The sequence below is a fragment of the Amia ocellicauda genome, chromosome 21 (assembly GCF_036373705.1).
Source record: "Amia ocellicauda isolate fAmiCal2 chromosome 21, fAmiCal2.hap1, whole genome shotgun sequence".
Taxonomy (NCBI): Eukaryota; Metazoa; Chordata; class Actinopteri; order Amiiformes; family Amiidae; genus Amia; species Amia ocellicauda.
In genome coordinates, this window is record NC_089870.1 from 5,210,346 (window position 1) to 5,225,848 (window position 15,503).

General features: G+C 41.1%; 2 protein-coding genes across 2 annotated transcripts; one reads left to right on the plus strand and one right to left on the minus strand.

The window, feature by feature from the left end:
* Positions 1-619: 619 nt before the first annotated feature.
* zbtb1 (zinc finger and BTB domain containing 1) lies at positions 620-10,366 on the minus strand. Its single transcript, XM_066694979.1, has 2 exons — positions 9,950-10,366; positions 620-7,561 (listed from the first exon to the last, which is right to left on the minus strand). The coding sequence occupies exon 2, from the start codon at positions 7,530-7,532 to the stop codon at positions 5,409-5,411; it is 2,124 nt and encodes a 707-aa protein (XP_066551076.1). The 5' UTR covers positions 7,533-7,561; positions 9,950-10,366; the 3' UTR covers positions 620-5,408.
* Positions 10,367-10,676: 310 nt separating this feature from the next.
* Positions 10,677-15,174, plus strand: zbtb25 (zinc finger and BTB domain containing 25). The gene is made up of 3 exons (XM_066694980.1): positions 10,677-11,090; positions 12,396-12,582; positions 13,247-15,174. The coding sequence occupies exons 2-3, from the start codon at positions 12,410-12,412 to the stop codon at positions 14,403-14,405; spliced, it is 1,332 nt and encodes a 443-aa protein (XP_066551077.1). The 5' UTR covers positions 10,677-11,090; positions 12,396-12,409; the 3' UTR covers positions 14,406-15,174.
* The last annotated feature ends 329 nt before the right edge of the window (positions 15,175-15,503 follow it).

The following is a 15,503-nucleotide window of genomic DNA, read 5'->3' on the forward strand; positions in this document are numbered from 1 at the left end:
ATAATGCAAATGTATCTAAATAATTAAAGAGATGGGTTAGTCAGGCAGAACATAGAATATACACATCTGCCACCTGCTGGAACTACTTCCCATTACAGTTACAGTTTAAAATGTCACTATAAAACCTGCATTTTATTGTTTAAGTCTGCACATAAGATAAAGTTGATCAAATTTACTGTTTCATGAAATTATTAATTTAATTAAGGGATCAATATATAGTGTTCACTTAAATGAGTGTAAATTACAAACATAGTATAATAACATACAGTATAATAGGCTACAGAAACGTGAGTTGACTTTAAACTCAGCTTCTTTGTAGAGAACACAAATGCTTACAGATTTACCAGGTCACCTGTTAAATGAATTACCTGGAGTGATGCATTCAAAATATTGTTTTTACCTGTTAATGTCTCCAACAAAACACTGTAATTGTCAAAGTCTATCAACTAATATACACAAAGGAATATCAAAATATAGCACAAATAGCAAACTCTCTTCTGTGAAAATGTTTGAAATTTGAAAAACCATGAGCAATACATTTGTTTCAAACATCAATAGTGTCTTCGAGCTGGAAACTTTCTACATATACTCATTCTAAACAGACTCATTGAAACAGACATTTTATTTTTAAACTAAAACATTTATTATCATTTATATATAAAATTCAATCCAACAAGTTCAAACACAAGATACACTGCTCAACCTTGCAAGTGCACAAAAACATCATCAACCATCAGAATATCTCATAGTGAGTGCTAGCTCTGTAGAGTATGCAATCTTATAACAAAAAAACTAAACAAAAAACTTACGTATTGAAATATTGCCCCCTACTGCTGATACATTAAAACAATCAGAGCATTTGGTTCTAAAATATAGCACTGGGAGTCCTGATGTCTCTCAGGAGCTTGACAAACATTTACAAGGGGATTTCTATTCCAAAATTATAAATTAAATCATGTTTGATTTTGCTTATAATACATAAAACAAAGTATAGACTGCATTCACTGAACCTTTATCACCAAGCTATGTTTTTCCCCGTTTCGGAATAAAAATCACAAAATGTGTCTTGCGCTGCGAGTTTCTAAACAATAACTTTCATCAGTTATCAAGTCGGCAAAAGATAACATGACTGGAAAATGTATATTTCATCTGTCAGAATCCAATCTGAATCTTTGCAATATGTTAAATTGTCCAAAATTGGACCCTGTAAATATATTGATATGTTCTGAAATGTTACATATATACTTTATTCTGGTTTTAATACAAAATAAAATAAAAGCTGCAAAAAAAAAATGCATCCCCATTAAATTATACACCCAGTTCTAGATGGAAGCTTTCCATTCGGTAGGTTACACTGTAGAAAACAAAGAGCTGCAATCAAGTAATAGGTCTGTAATTTCAGGAAGGCACATGGGTCAAACTTTTGATTTAATCCATGCCCAAGTTTCATTACAGAGGCTGCTATAAAACTGTAAAGAGTCATATAAATCAGGTTAGCACTTTAAGGAAGCAATTTGAATCACGCATGTTTAACATCTCTCTTTGTCCTGGTACATGAAAGTTTAATGAACAAGGATTCTGTTTTTCTGAGTGTAGCACGAACCATAGGAACTCAAATTGTGCATGAAATTTCAGAACATTTTACAAATGCAAAAGATACATAAGCTAGAAACATTTTAATCTCAAGTATTGTTTACTGAACAGAAAAGAACATCCTTTTATGAATGGCTGCCTATCTGATGGTCAGGGATTCATTTAACTAGTTTTCAGGACACTACAAGCACAGGTCTTTGACATCATTGTGGTTAATTACAGCTTTTAATGATGTTCACTTTCTTGAAGGACTTTCCACCAAAATGCAGCCTGTGAAATGAAAAAAAATAAACCTGAAAACATGTATAACCTTCTTTAAAAAACAGAAGTAAAGGTAAAAGCTTTATCAGACAGAACATTGAGATGATTTATGTGAAGGCAATATACTTTTTCCATATATAATATTATTTAATGAAAACAAAAAAAGTAATACAGGATTATATACACCTGGCCATTCTATATCTGGAATTTAGATAACCGATCTATTTCTGTAGTGTCTTTCTTTCAACTTTGATAGCTGCACTTCAGTCTATGTGTGTGTGTGTATATATATATATATATATATATACACACATAGACTGAAGTTAATTAAATGGCAGTTTATTATTGTAGCAACACAGTTTATGCATGACAGACCTACTGGGACTAATGTCTAATGTGAAAACACAAAAAATCTAAAATGTCTGTAGCACCATCTTTTCCTTATAATTTCCTTTACTGAAGATACCCTTTGAAACGGTTAATACAAAATAATAATAATAATAAAAATAATAATAAAAATAATAATAATAATAATAATAATAATAATAATAATAATAATAATAATAATAATAAAAATAAAACCTGTGTTCAGATCAATTAGGTTTCCTTTCATTGTTCTTATTTTTGGAATTTGATGTAAAACCTTCAATTTAAAAACAATGATAATAATATTGTTAGTAAAATGATCTGATAATTGTTCAATAGGTGACATTTTCAAGTGACTTTACATAAACCAGCCCAGTGTACAATATTAATACTTAGTGAAAGTGTTAAATCATGACTATTCATATTCAGGGAATTGAGTATATCAGTACTTGAACAATGATCATAATGCTGAGTGAAGAGTTGAAAACTGAATAAAAGGTATGAGTTATGACCCCTTACACTTCGCTGCCAGAAACAGGTTTATGCAGAAGAGATTAAATTTATTTTGTTACTGAACAGTCTGTGGCTACGACAACAAATACATGAATCACAACTGCTGTCCACGAAGCTGTATGCATTCCCAACCTACCCCATACAAAATAATAACCATTGTATTTTAATTCATATACCCTGGGTCATCAAATCAAATCGGGAACGGAGTTCAGACTGGAAATCCGACAGAATTTCCACAGTGACTCAAGAACCTGCCTTAAAAAATAATTACATCTTACTTTTGGTGTTTTGTGCCTGCATACAGTACAGTGGACAACAATGTTAAGACTGTATTATAATCAGCATCGCAGGGTGTTCTAGAACCCCTTAAACTTACATGTAAACTAAAAACCAAAAGAAGTTCAGGAAAAATTACCCATCATTCCTCAGCCTCATCATTCACCTATGTGTTTTGATTACATTCTAATCACCGTCCCAGAACCCCAGAAAGACTTACCAGCTTAGCTTCAACTACATACACAAAGCAAAACAACTTTACCCATTTGCCATGCCACAAATCCCTGGGTCCCACTTTTCTCAAAGATCAACACTTTTGTCAAATGTAAGATCATATTATTCATCAAGCCTATTGTTCCTGACAATGCCACCTGTGATAGCATTTCATGGAGAACATCCTGTGCATAAAGATCTCATGAAAACTCATATATAGGTCTCCTAATATTGACATAGATCAGTACCTCAGATATATGCAAATTCTGACTGCGTCTGAATGGAAAGGGGTTTAAAAAAGGTAGCAACTCCTTGCTTTTTCGTAACAGTTTAATTTCGCATATATTCCTATGTGAGTAAAAGTACAGGGATATGGCAAGTTTTTGGTGATTGCCTTATCTATTCACACACCTGCGAAAAAGTACAATTAAAATGGAGGAAGTAGACCTAGTACACAATCAATCTTTTTGTGTCATTAGAATGAAAGATGACAAAATTAAATAGGACAGTTGGGCAGAAAGGCAAGCGTCTCACAAACAAGAAAAAATGCAAACCTAGTTAAAAATGGCAACAGCATGTAGGGTAAGGTCTGCTTCGTATATAATGGTACATACAAGCCCTTTAACAGTGAGAAAGCCAAACGTTTGTATACAGCATCTGTACGTGTAACACACTTAAAGATTGAAAACGTATTTATAAAGTTTAAAAATGACACTTTAATACTATGCTGAAATCTCCCGTCACTAACCCCCTTAGGTGGATGTTATATAATACAACCATACAAAAAACAAAGAAACATAAAAAAAATGAATTTTGCATAACATTGAGAAGCACATACTATAGGTTATTTGGTGCTCGTGGGGATGGAGTGCATCAAACAGGCATAAATTACACCAGCACAACTGCTTACGCCATTGTAGCTACTTACCAACGTAAGCTCAACATAAGGAGTATAGTGTAGGCAGCAAAATCCTATCTGGAATACAAAAACCTGTGTTATGACCAAGGCAGAGCCAAGCGAGTCAGGAAATTCTCTCTTATCTGGAAATTCCCATTTTCGCATCTGTTTTCTGTTGGCAAAAATGTCACCACATGATAAATGTACAAATGTAGTGAGCACATCCATGAATGTAAATACCCCATGAGTGTAAATAATCCAGCCGATGAGGCAACACAGATTGTCTCATACAGCCTATTGGAGATCATCCCATATTCTATGAGGAAAGAGCTTCTGTCTTGGTAATCAATACTGAACAGTGGTTTAGGCCTAAATCATACATTTTGGTTCTTACTCAGAAGGAATGGCCTTTTCCCTGCAAATTATTGCCATCTCATACTCCTCTCATTTCACTTAAAACGTTCTACTCCCAACGGATTATTGTAACTACTAATGGTAACAAGAGAGAGCTGAGTTTTAATGTAATTAGTGCTTATCCCTTAATTGAGAATGGCAGTGGCATAAATTTCCTTTCAGAAGCGGGGAGAGGGACATTTATTGCCGAGTTTTTGAGATGGGGGGGTCAGGGAAGGAGGGTATGTCAAAAAGTATGTGGGACGATTTCACCCGTACACCTCGTGAATTGCGTCTTTTAGAAAATGGGGAGCTTATGATTGAAGGGCAGACAAGTCCCGCCCCCATCCCCGCCTGAAACTATGCATATGGAGGAGGCTTTGTGTATTTGGTTACATTTGAGATCTCAAGAACAAAATATAAATGGCAGATCATGAGCTTTTTTTCCTCACTCAGCACTAAGACTAAGCACACTGCAAAACCTAACAGTGTGATTTAAATGTTTAAGCTTTAACTGAAATGTGTCAGATCAGAGAAAGACTGGGAAGCTGGGGCAGCAGTCCTGGCACATCCCTATTCCACTGTACTATTCCACATGTTTGGCTATAGCTAATCTAAATGATGCGTTTAGAAGTGTAGAAAAAGAACTCTCTACCTCTGTCTACCCGTTCATTATGTTATTTGCATGTTTCCATGAGACTTGAGCCTACCCTGAACAGGTGTAATGTTATGACCCCTTTACAACCTAAATGAGGCGTAAACACGCCACATAGAATGAGTGGCCATTGCATCTTGGGAGTTTGTACACCTAGTTATGCCTGCCTGGCGCACTCCACCCCGGGTGATTTCTTTTTCTTCACATTTATGGCTTAGATAACACACAAGTCCTTCCCCCTCACAATTTTTTGGTGTGTTTGGAGTTATAGTGACTCCTCATGTCCTTCCTCAAGCGGAACTTCTCCCCGCACACGCCACAGATGTACAAGTGCACGTCCATGTGTTGCTCGAGCTGCTCGTTGTCTGGGAATATCTGGAAGCACACTTGGCATATGGTCTCCCCCGCAGACAGGTGGGAGATCATGTGGCGCACGTGGTCATGCTTCAGGAAGGTGCCCTGGTCGCACACGGGACAGATGTAGCGCGCCATGCCCTTGTGCATGTCATTGTGCAGCCGGAGTTGGCGCTCGCGGAGGAACTGCTTCCCGCACGTCTGGCAGGTGAACTGCTTCTCCTTGGTGTGCACAGTGTAGTGTTCGCGGAGGTGGCAGCGCTGGAAGAAGCCCTTCCCGCAGATGCTGCAGAAGTGTTTCCGGCGGTGGTCCCGCTCGCCGTCCTCGAGCAGGGCGGACCTGAACAGCTCCTGCTCCGGGCACTTGATCATGTGCTCCACAACCAGTTTCTCGTTGTCGAAATGCAGGCCGCAGTGCGGACACCGGAAGGCGAAGCAAGCATCTTTGTACACCTGGTAGGATGCGGCCAGGTCTCCTTCGCAACCCATTTCGCTCTCTAACAGGCTATCGTCCAGGCCCGGCTTGTCCCCACCGAGGGAGTCCTCCCCAATCGAATCGGTTTCCGCATCCTGGGTTTCACCGCACCGCTCGGCGTGTTCTTGCAACTGCCTCCCTTTGATGAGAATCTGGCCGCACTTCCCGCAAGCGCAGATGTGCCCCATGTGACTGGAGATGTAATGGGAAGACTGATCTTCCTCTGTGAGCAGAATTCCACAAAGTTCACATGGCAAATACACTGTGCCTTGTCCTTCATCTTTTATCTTGCTCACCTTGGTTAACGTGCCCTTGTCTTCTCTGCTTGGCATATGGCCCTCGAACGGGCTATTGCTATCTTCCAAGACCGAAATGCCTGCATCCTCATCTTTGTCATAAATATTCGGTCCTTTCATCGCGGCCTCATAACCAGCTGTCAGTGCGCGATCTACGCTGTGCTCTCCCACTTGTACCACTTTAATTCCATCCATCCCCAGCGGAGAGATTTCGTCAGGCTCAATTTTAATGATGATGGTGTTCCTAGAGGACTTGGATTTACTCTCCACTCCGGCCCGGACAGATTTGATCACAGTTTCCTTGGAGGCTTCGCCGTCCGATTTCGGGTCGGCCCAGTCGCAATCCATTTTGCACACATCGCTCTGGTCTTCCGAAGCCTCAGAGGCTGAGCTTTCCGTCTTGCTGCCGTCGTTGTCAGCTCCCGCGTTTATCTTTGGGGTCTGGAAAGCCTTCCTGTTGGTGCACGTCAGGATGTGTTCGATCAGCAGTTTCTCGCAGCTGAAGACGAAGCCGCAGTCATCACAGGTGTATGTTCTTCCAAAACGAGGCCGCTCCTTGACCGAAGAACTTCTCCCGGAGGGCTTCTTGCGCAAATCGCACGGCTGATCCGACACCAGATCCACCACAGGAAGCACGTGATTCACCGCCATGTCGTCGGCTGGTCGGCTGCCGGCGCTTGCGTTGCTCTGCATCGTGGAGGTTGAGCTGGTGGCCGGCTGCAACCTCTCACCTTCTGCATGGCTGTGTCTCTGCTGTTCATACATGCGAACACCAAACATCATTTTACTTTTTATGGGGGGCAAAGTTGAAGAAGAAGAAGAGGATGACGATGACGTGGACGACGAAGAAGAGGAAGACGACGGAGTAAGAGTTGTGCTCCTGATATCCTTAAGGTCCTCTAAAGATTCAGGGATATAATACATCTGCAGATAAATCATGGCGGCTTTGAGTTCATCAAACTCATACGGGCCCACGACAATCCTCCCAAGGTACATCAGCTGCAGGATGAGATCAAAGCACTCTGCACTGATTTGCATATTGCTGAGGTTCAGGCGGGCCATAACCTGCTGGTCTTTGATAAACATCATTCTGAAATATGAGCTACAGGCAGCCAGCACTGCTTTGTGAGCCCGAAAGTAGATGTCTCCAATGGCGATGCAGCAGTCACAAAGAAATCCCCATTCTCTCTGGTTATTCAGCTGCTGAAGGACATGCTCACTGTGGCTAGGCTTGGGCATTGCGTAGTGTTTTGTATCCTTTCGTTTTCCTAAGAGAGTTGAGAGAGAGAGAAAGAGAGAGAGAGAGAGAGAGACAGAAAAACAGAGGGAGAAAATGATTTACCAAACTTAATAACTCTGACAAGCACACATACAGTTCTGCTTTTTTTGTCGCTAGTTATCATTTTTTCCAATTTAATAATTTGAATGGTAGGCTAGACGAATCCAAAAATGAGGACTGCATATTCGATCGCTGAACTAAAGCGATCACTTGCCGAGCACTTAACAGAGCACACATCAACATTTAAATTTTACGCTGTAAAGTGAAATGCAAGATCTAATCAATGCGATCACTGCATGCTTGCACACAGGTATTCCAAAACACAGGTAGCAGATCACCACTGAATCACTGTACGGCTCTACATGACTCTGCAGTACAATATTGTAATTCTGAATATTCTTACAAAAAACTGCAGTTTTTCTTCTGCTTTGCTGACTGCCTCTCTCGGGCGTTACCCTCTAACACTTGGAGCTTGGAGCATGAGAAAACTTACATTTACTGCAGAAAAAACTGTAGTAACTGGAAATTACCCCTCCAACACACACACACACACACACACAAAGATATAGAATTAAAAAGGACCTATACATGTGATATCATAAGATTGTCATGTATGTGTGACAAAGTATGACACCTACACTGTGGAAATATTTTCCAATTATTTTTAAAGGTGCTTTGAAAATGGAATCCATTAAATTAATTAGGATTAATCAAACTGACCAGTCATTTGACAGGGACCCCATAACAAAATAATTGGATCATTTGCACTGCTGGCAAGGCCTGACCGTAGCTGACAAAGGCCTGGAAAACGTACTTGTGGAGTGACAGCTGGGATTTTATTGTTGTTCCACCATGACAGACTCCACTGGGGTGTTCAACACTGTCAATTTCTCATAAATCCAAAATGTTTGATTCCACTTAGAAAAGGTGACAGTAAATGAATTTGACCATAGTACCAATTCATCCTGCATGAAGGATGACAAACACAGAGGGCCCCAATAAAAACAGCTGATGTGGCCAACAGAAAGGTGTAAAAATGCATAATAATTACAATTAAATTTTTTTTTTTAATTAGTCTACGTGTTCAGAATTTTAGCATGATAATCACTATTTGTGGAATATATTTACTCAGATGGTAGTCAATGAACAGAGTACAGTAGAAAATAAGATGTTTCTGAAAGTTATTGATATAGCCTACACTAGAATAAATCAACTAAGGAAACTGTTGAAAATGTATCTGAAGATTAAATATCCAATCCCACAAAGGGGAATTCTTGATAGAATTCTATAATTTATATTTTCTCGTACTATTTGGCCTATGGAAAACACTGATCAGTGTAAAATTAATTACAAAGTATGTGTGAATGCAGCAGCAATCCATTGCGCATTTGCTGTGTCAAATCTGCAATGGACAATTTGTTAAGTCATAGTAGTGCATAATAGAACAACCTTGCGGGAGATTGAACCGTCTAAATATACACTGCCGTTGATAACGCACCGATCAGACGCTCAACTTCACTCCACTGCCATCCAAAATATAGATGTAAATGTCAATACTGACTATTTTGGGATATGACCCTCTGTGCAGTTGCTAAGTCCAAGCCTGTAGCCACAACAGTTAGGCAACACTGCTTCCTGCACTTTTACCGTTGCAGTTTTTAATATATTCATTTGATTATTATTTAAACTAAGCCAAATTGTTGCAAACGCGACAGTAGGGCTGTTTTCTTTCTTCTTTTTTTTCTTGTTGCTTCCTTAAAACGGTGCATCCCGTTTTTGTGCATGCAAGGGCATTGCCCATTGCAGGAGGCTAATAATAGTCCTACATTTTCATTGCATGCACTTTCCAAAACTACTGCCGTTGCTACAATATAGGTGGTATATTTCCGATGGGATCATATCAGTGTAGGATGTTCACCAACAACAACAGCAGCAGCAGCAACAAAACCAAATCTTTCATAACTTTCAGCAGCCCTGCTCAGCCCTCGGCACTGACAGTTTAAAAGAGGGGGCTCGTCGTCCCGCCCACGCCCGCTCTCATTGGCCGGTTTCGTTAAGATGGAATCATGCGGGCATTGCGGCTGTCAATCATACCGCACGAAAAGTCATTAAAAGTGTGCAGCGGAATAATATATAGATCGCTTTTCGTTTCGGTGAAAATCCCCCTCGTCTCTCCGCTCTCTTGATCGGTAGGAAGTCGGGAAACTGCAGACGCCAGGCGGGCGGACGGGGAGGAGGACAGGGCAAGGCTGAGTGCCTCAAGTCTCACGCACTGCCACCCCCGCGCTACTTCCCACATTCACGCTATGAGAGAGAGAGAGAGAAAAACCGGAATAATCATCCTTGAAAATCTGACAACACCGGGGCTAATACTCACCAACGACAAAGGACGCGGGTGATAAAGGATCGCCGACTCCCGCTGCGGAGGCTGTGTGGCCCGAGGGTGGTGCTTTTCGTGCCGGATCCCAGTATAAAGTTGTGGCGAGAATAATCGCAGAGAGGCGAGCCCCTCCTGCAGCAGCAGCGCGGATGAAAGGACTTCCGCACAGCCGCTCTCGGCAGCATCACCGCACTGAGGCTGCCTGACACAGATCCAGCCCCGCTCACGCAAATCCTCCCCTGCTCACGCAAATCCTCCCCCAGTGCAGCCGCCGGTGACCGCTAGGACTGTGCGCGGCCAGCAGATGCTCCAGAAGTGCGCACACGTACGCACGCACGCATGCAGACCAGGGCTGGGCTTTTCTAACAGTTTCATCAGGTTATGAAGCACACAATATACACTGGAAACAGATGTGGCACCCTCTTCTGCCCCCAATCATGGGACCATTTATTTCCCTTATTGGCTAAAGTGAATTGAAAGCCACAAAAGGCGAGTCATCTAAATTAATAGAAATGGCGTTTTAAAATATATATTTATATGAATGTTATTTTAAGCGCCAGTTCACACACGTTTTAATCGAATTGGGGGTTACGCAGATCAGATGGTTTATACGTTTGGAAGTCCAACTCCAAGGAAAAGAGAGACTGGGAAACACGTTTCAAATGCCACATACCAGCCGCACTGCCGAGCCTTTACCTGAAAACATCTGTCAATGGCGCGTCAATGAGCAAGGCAGATGTGCTGACGTCACGGCGCATATTTATTGGAGGGGATTGCGATTTTGCGTGTCACCGCCCGCACGGCAATAATAGCAACGCAGGCGATTTGCTGAACTGTATTCTCTTTTTCTCAAGTTAAAAATGCAACTTTTAGGGGACTCTGGGGGAGGGTTGCGTGGAGGTCCTAGTGCAACGGAGATGTTGCGTAACTCAAGCAGCTGGCTTTGGGGATCCATATAAAACATACATGTGCTCGGTTACAATCCCAACCGTACAGTGCGCTGTGGACATGTACAGTACAGAGTCATGTGACAGGGGCAAGCCGAGCTCTCGGTCGCATCGAAAGCAACGCGAGACTGCGCGAGAACTTCCCTGCAGCAACACATACGAAATCTAAATCAATCTTTAGCGTATAGGTGGTAAGAAAGAGTTTTCGCCTTTTACAACCTTAATCGTTGTTTTGCACATGCATGCAACAGGGAAATGCATGCACCCGGGCTCGTATTGCATGGCACGTTTTCGCAGCAGGGTCTCGTTTCAGCACGGGCAATGACTGAATGCAGCCGTGCAAACATGGATGTGCTGTCTTCAAATTAGTTAGGCTAGTTGCATTGCATCGGGGACTCTTTGATAAAACGTTTTCAGAAGGGGGAGATAGGTTGTATGTGCACAATTGACGCTGACACAGGAGAAGTCAATGGGGAATCATATGTATTGCACATTAGTAAAAGATTATTCTCTGATGCATCTGTAGGCGATTTTTTATATGCAGCAAAAGATAAGTTTATGAATTGATTATGTGCATTTGTCTGTATACATCAATTAGTGTTTTAGTGTTATCAGTCAAAGCATCGGTTAAGTGCCTCGTCCTCAACGACCATATGAGTAATTAACGATGATTACTTTAGTCTTCAAAGATAAAATCATTATAATAAGAAAAATATTATGTTGGATCAGTGGTATGAACTCAGACACATAGAACAAAATAGTACAGCACGGTGAGGTGGATACAATGCTGCATTAACAATGTTGCTATTCTCAGTTCTCTGGTTTTGGCACAATGTTTCAATTGTTTTGATCTCTGCAATATGTATAAACTTTAAACCAATGTACCTAAGCCAGAGAAAATGGGCATGTGGAAGTGTTCTGAATGGGAAATGAGGAGTAGATGACTGCTATAGTAATTTGTGAATATTATATTTAATAAGGACATTAAAAAGGCATATAACATTCACAATGCCTGAAGACTAACACTGGTAATGTTTTCACTTCAAGGAGTATGTATTGTTCTCTGGTGAAGGTAGAACATTCCAATGGAGTTATACAGTTTATACAAAGATTCATATAGAAAGTAAGACTAAACCCCACTTTATTATTGACTGAGCTTTGCAAAGGAATCATTTATTCTGAATAGTATTCATTCACAGTCCCAACAAGTATTCTTGACATTGTACATGACATTGAGTACATTTCAGTTTAGTTTAACAGCAGGGCTTCTGAAAAATCAGGTGCAAGTCAAACCACAATTTGAGTACCATCAACAGCTTGAATTTGGTTATGTATTGTTCCAGCCTGCACTGTAGGCAGTCAACCAATATGGTGAATGTCCTTCTACATACATCTGGCCAGCAAGTGTTGTGTAATTCAACTTGGAACACACACACAAATCAAAAGATACAATGGAAATGCAGACCTGTCTCTATAATGGCCTTTGTCTATGGCAGGTCACTGTGGCATCATGGATGTGTCCAGCCACAGTCTGTTCCTCTTACAGCAACTGAACATCCAGCGGGAGTTTGGCTTCCTGTGCGACTGCACTGTAGCCATCGGCAATGTCTATTTCAAGGCTCACCGCGCCGTTTTGGCTGCTTTCTCCAACTACTTTAAAATGATCTTCATTCACCAGTCAAGGTAAGAACTCCCTGAGTGCTGAAAAGTAAATGGAATATCCACTATATCATAAGTATTGGGACAACAGAAAATTGTGTTAATAAAGTGAAAAATATTGACATAATTCAGTCCTAAATAGGACAATATCCACCACATTTTGTCACAAAAGTTGATGAGCTGAATATCATTGAAACCCATATTCACAAGTCAGATTCATATTTGAATTTGTTACTTTTGGAGAAACAGTATTGCTTTAATGATTTCTTACATTGATTCATTGTATTTTAGATTATATACATAATATATTTTTTGTTAAATAGTAAGCGTAAGGATAATGCACTGTAACTTTACAATTTGTACCTAGTGGTTTAAGAAAAAGTTTACAAAGGAGAGGAGGCCATTCAACCCATCGTGAAAGTAAAATAAAATAATGTATCATTATAAGTAAGTAAATCATACATGTAATCTAATCAAACATTATAAGTAAAATCATACATGCATCATTATAATACAAAAAAAAAAGCAAATACAAAATTGAAAATGGCACATCTTTCGTAGGGGTTGTGGTTTACATGTTAAAGGTTTGAAAAGTCACATTTTCCACAGCTGTTTGTCTCGGCCTAATTTTATTTGTAAACGATTCAATCTATCTATCACTGCTTTCCTTCTCTTCTTCTCCCAACAGTGAGTGCATTAAAATACAACCCACTGATATACAGCCTGACGTATTCAGTTATTTGCTCCACATCATGTACACCGGAATGGGCCCCAAGCAGCAAGTTGACCAGGGTCGATTGCAGGAAGGGATTAAATTCCTTCATGCGTATCAGCTATACCGAAACGCAGGGGAAGACCGTCAGGAGTCCACTATTGATTCCATCAAAATTTCGAACCTGTACGGGATCCAGATATCGTCGCAGATGGCTGCCAAGGAAAACGTGGCCCCGAAAGAGAGCCACTCCCTGGGTTTGGAAGATGAAAGGTCCGGGGCTCAGGCTGACCATTCTCAGATCCAGCTCTCTCTTGCGGTGGGACTGGAGGGAACCTCTTCCGAGAGGCCGCTTTCAAGACTTCATGGGCCTTCCCCTGTAGCTTCCAGAGAGGAACGCGAGGCTCCCAACATCTCGGTGACAATAAAACAGGAAAAGGTGGAGTCTGAGGTGTCCACTGAACCTCAGACCAGCTCCCCAACAAACCAAGAAAGCCAAAGCCCTAGCCTCTTCAAAGAGAGCCCCAAGTTCCTGTATTGCCACTACTGTGGGGAACGCTGCAGCTCGCGCCGGAGTCTGAGAGAGCACCTCTTCACCCATGCGACCAGCTCTCTGCCTTTTGGGGTGCCAGCTGCCATCCTGGAGAACAACAACCTGGGGGAAGTGCAGAAGATCACGGGGGACTTTGAGGGGCTGGGGGAGCGCCCCTTGCAGAGCTTCCTGGTGCGGAAAAGCCCCCAGTCGCAGGAGCAGCCGGAAGCGGGCAGCATAGAGGACACCCTGCAGCAAAATCAGTCATTGACATTGTCCTCTGAAGAGCTGGCGGCAGAACTGAAAAGCACCAGTCCATACTCCCGGAAGCGCAAGATTGCCTGTGCGATCTGCAGCCTCAGATTTGCGCAGAAGAGCCAATTGCAGGAACACATGTACACCCACACAGGTAAACACTCCCGCTATCACCGGTACAACCGATTCTGTAGTCAGTTGATCCAGGCATCCCAGCACTACTGCGAAAGTCAGGCTGAGTACTCGGTCGAAGAATCTGCTAGGGACTCTCAAGACAATGTCAGTTCTTGTTATTCCTTAGACTCTGAGATTTCTCAAGAAAGCATTGATACTGTTGTTGTAGAATAATTATTATTATTAACACAAAAAAACATTCCTGGGATCTTTTTAGACAAAGCCCTGCTTATTAACCTACTTCTGACATTCCCTTTTTTACTTACCTTCTCTTCCATTTCTTGTAACTTTTGCTTCCTGTCATGTGACACTAATTAAGCCCAATTGGCTGTCTGACTGCTATTATTGATGCTGTATCTTTGGTTTCAGTATCTGTGAATCTGCTTTTGTTACCAATAGAGACTACTAAATGGTAAAGTACTGGTGTAATGGAACTTGTGTCATCTTTCTTTATTCATTCTTCGTTAAGATCAAAACAATTACAACTGTCAATGTTGGTTCATAGGTGTGAACAAGGCGATGTAAGAGAGTGAAATGAGTAGCGCAACTAAGCTCCAGTATGTAATATATCAGTACTGTCTTCAACTATTCAGTGTTGTCACATGCATTTTATTTAATAGGTTTTGCCCAACCAACACAAGTTAGTTTGGAGAGATTCTTTACATTGTTTTGTATGTTTTAGCCCCTGAGTAGGGTCATTACTAGGGTGTATGATGGGACAATCACCCCATATTAAGAAAAAACACTTGTCCCCCCCTGAGATATAGGCTTAATAAACACAATCTGAGGAGTAAACTATATTTACTATGTTATGCTCTTCACATATTTTTATTAGTGAAACAAATAAAAATAATACATTCAAGTAGCACATTTACAGTGAGGAAAAAAAGTATTTGATCCCCTGCTGATTTTGGACGTTTGCCCACTGACAAAGAAATGATCAGTCTATAATTTTAATGGTAGGTGTATTTTAACAGTGAGAGACAGAATAACAACAAAAAAATCCAGAAAAACACATTTCAAAAAAGTTATAACTTGATTTGCATGTTAATGAGGGAAATAAGTATTTGACCCCTTCGACTTAGTACTTGGTGGCAAAACCCTTGTTGGCAATCACAGAGGTCAGACGTTTCTTGTAGTTGGCCACCAGGTTTGCACACATCTCAGGAGGGATTTTGTCCCCCTCCTCTTTGCAGATCCTCTCCAAGTCATTAAGGATTCGAGGCCAACGTTTGGCAACTCGAATCTTCAGCTCCCTCCACAGATTTTCTA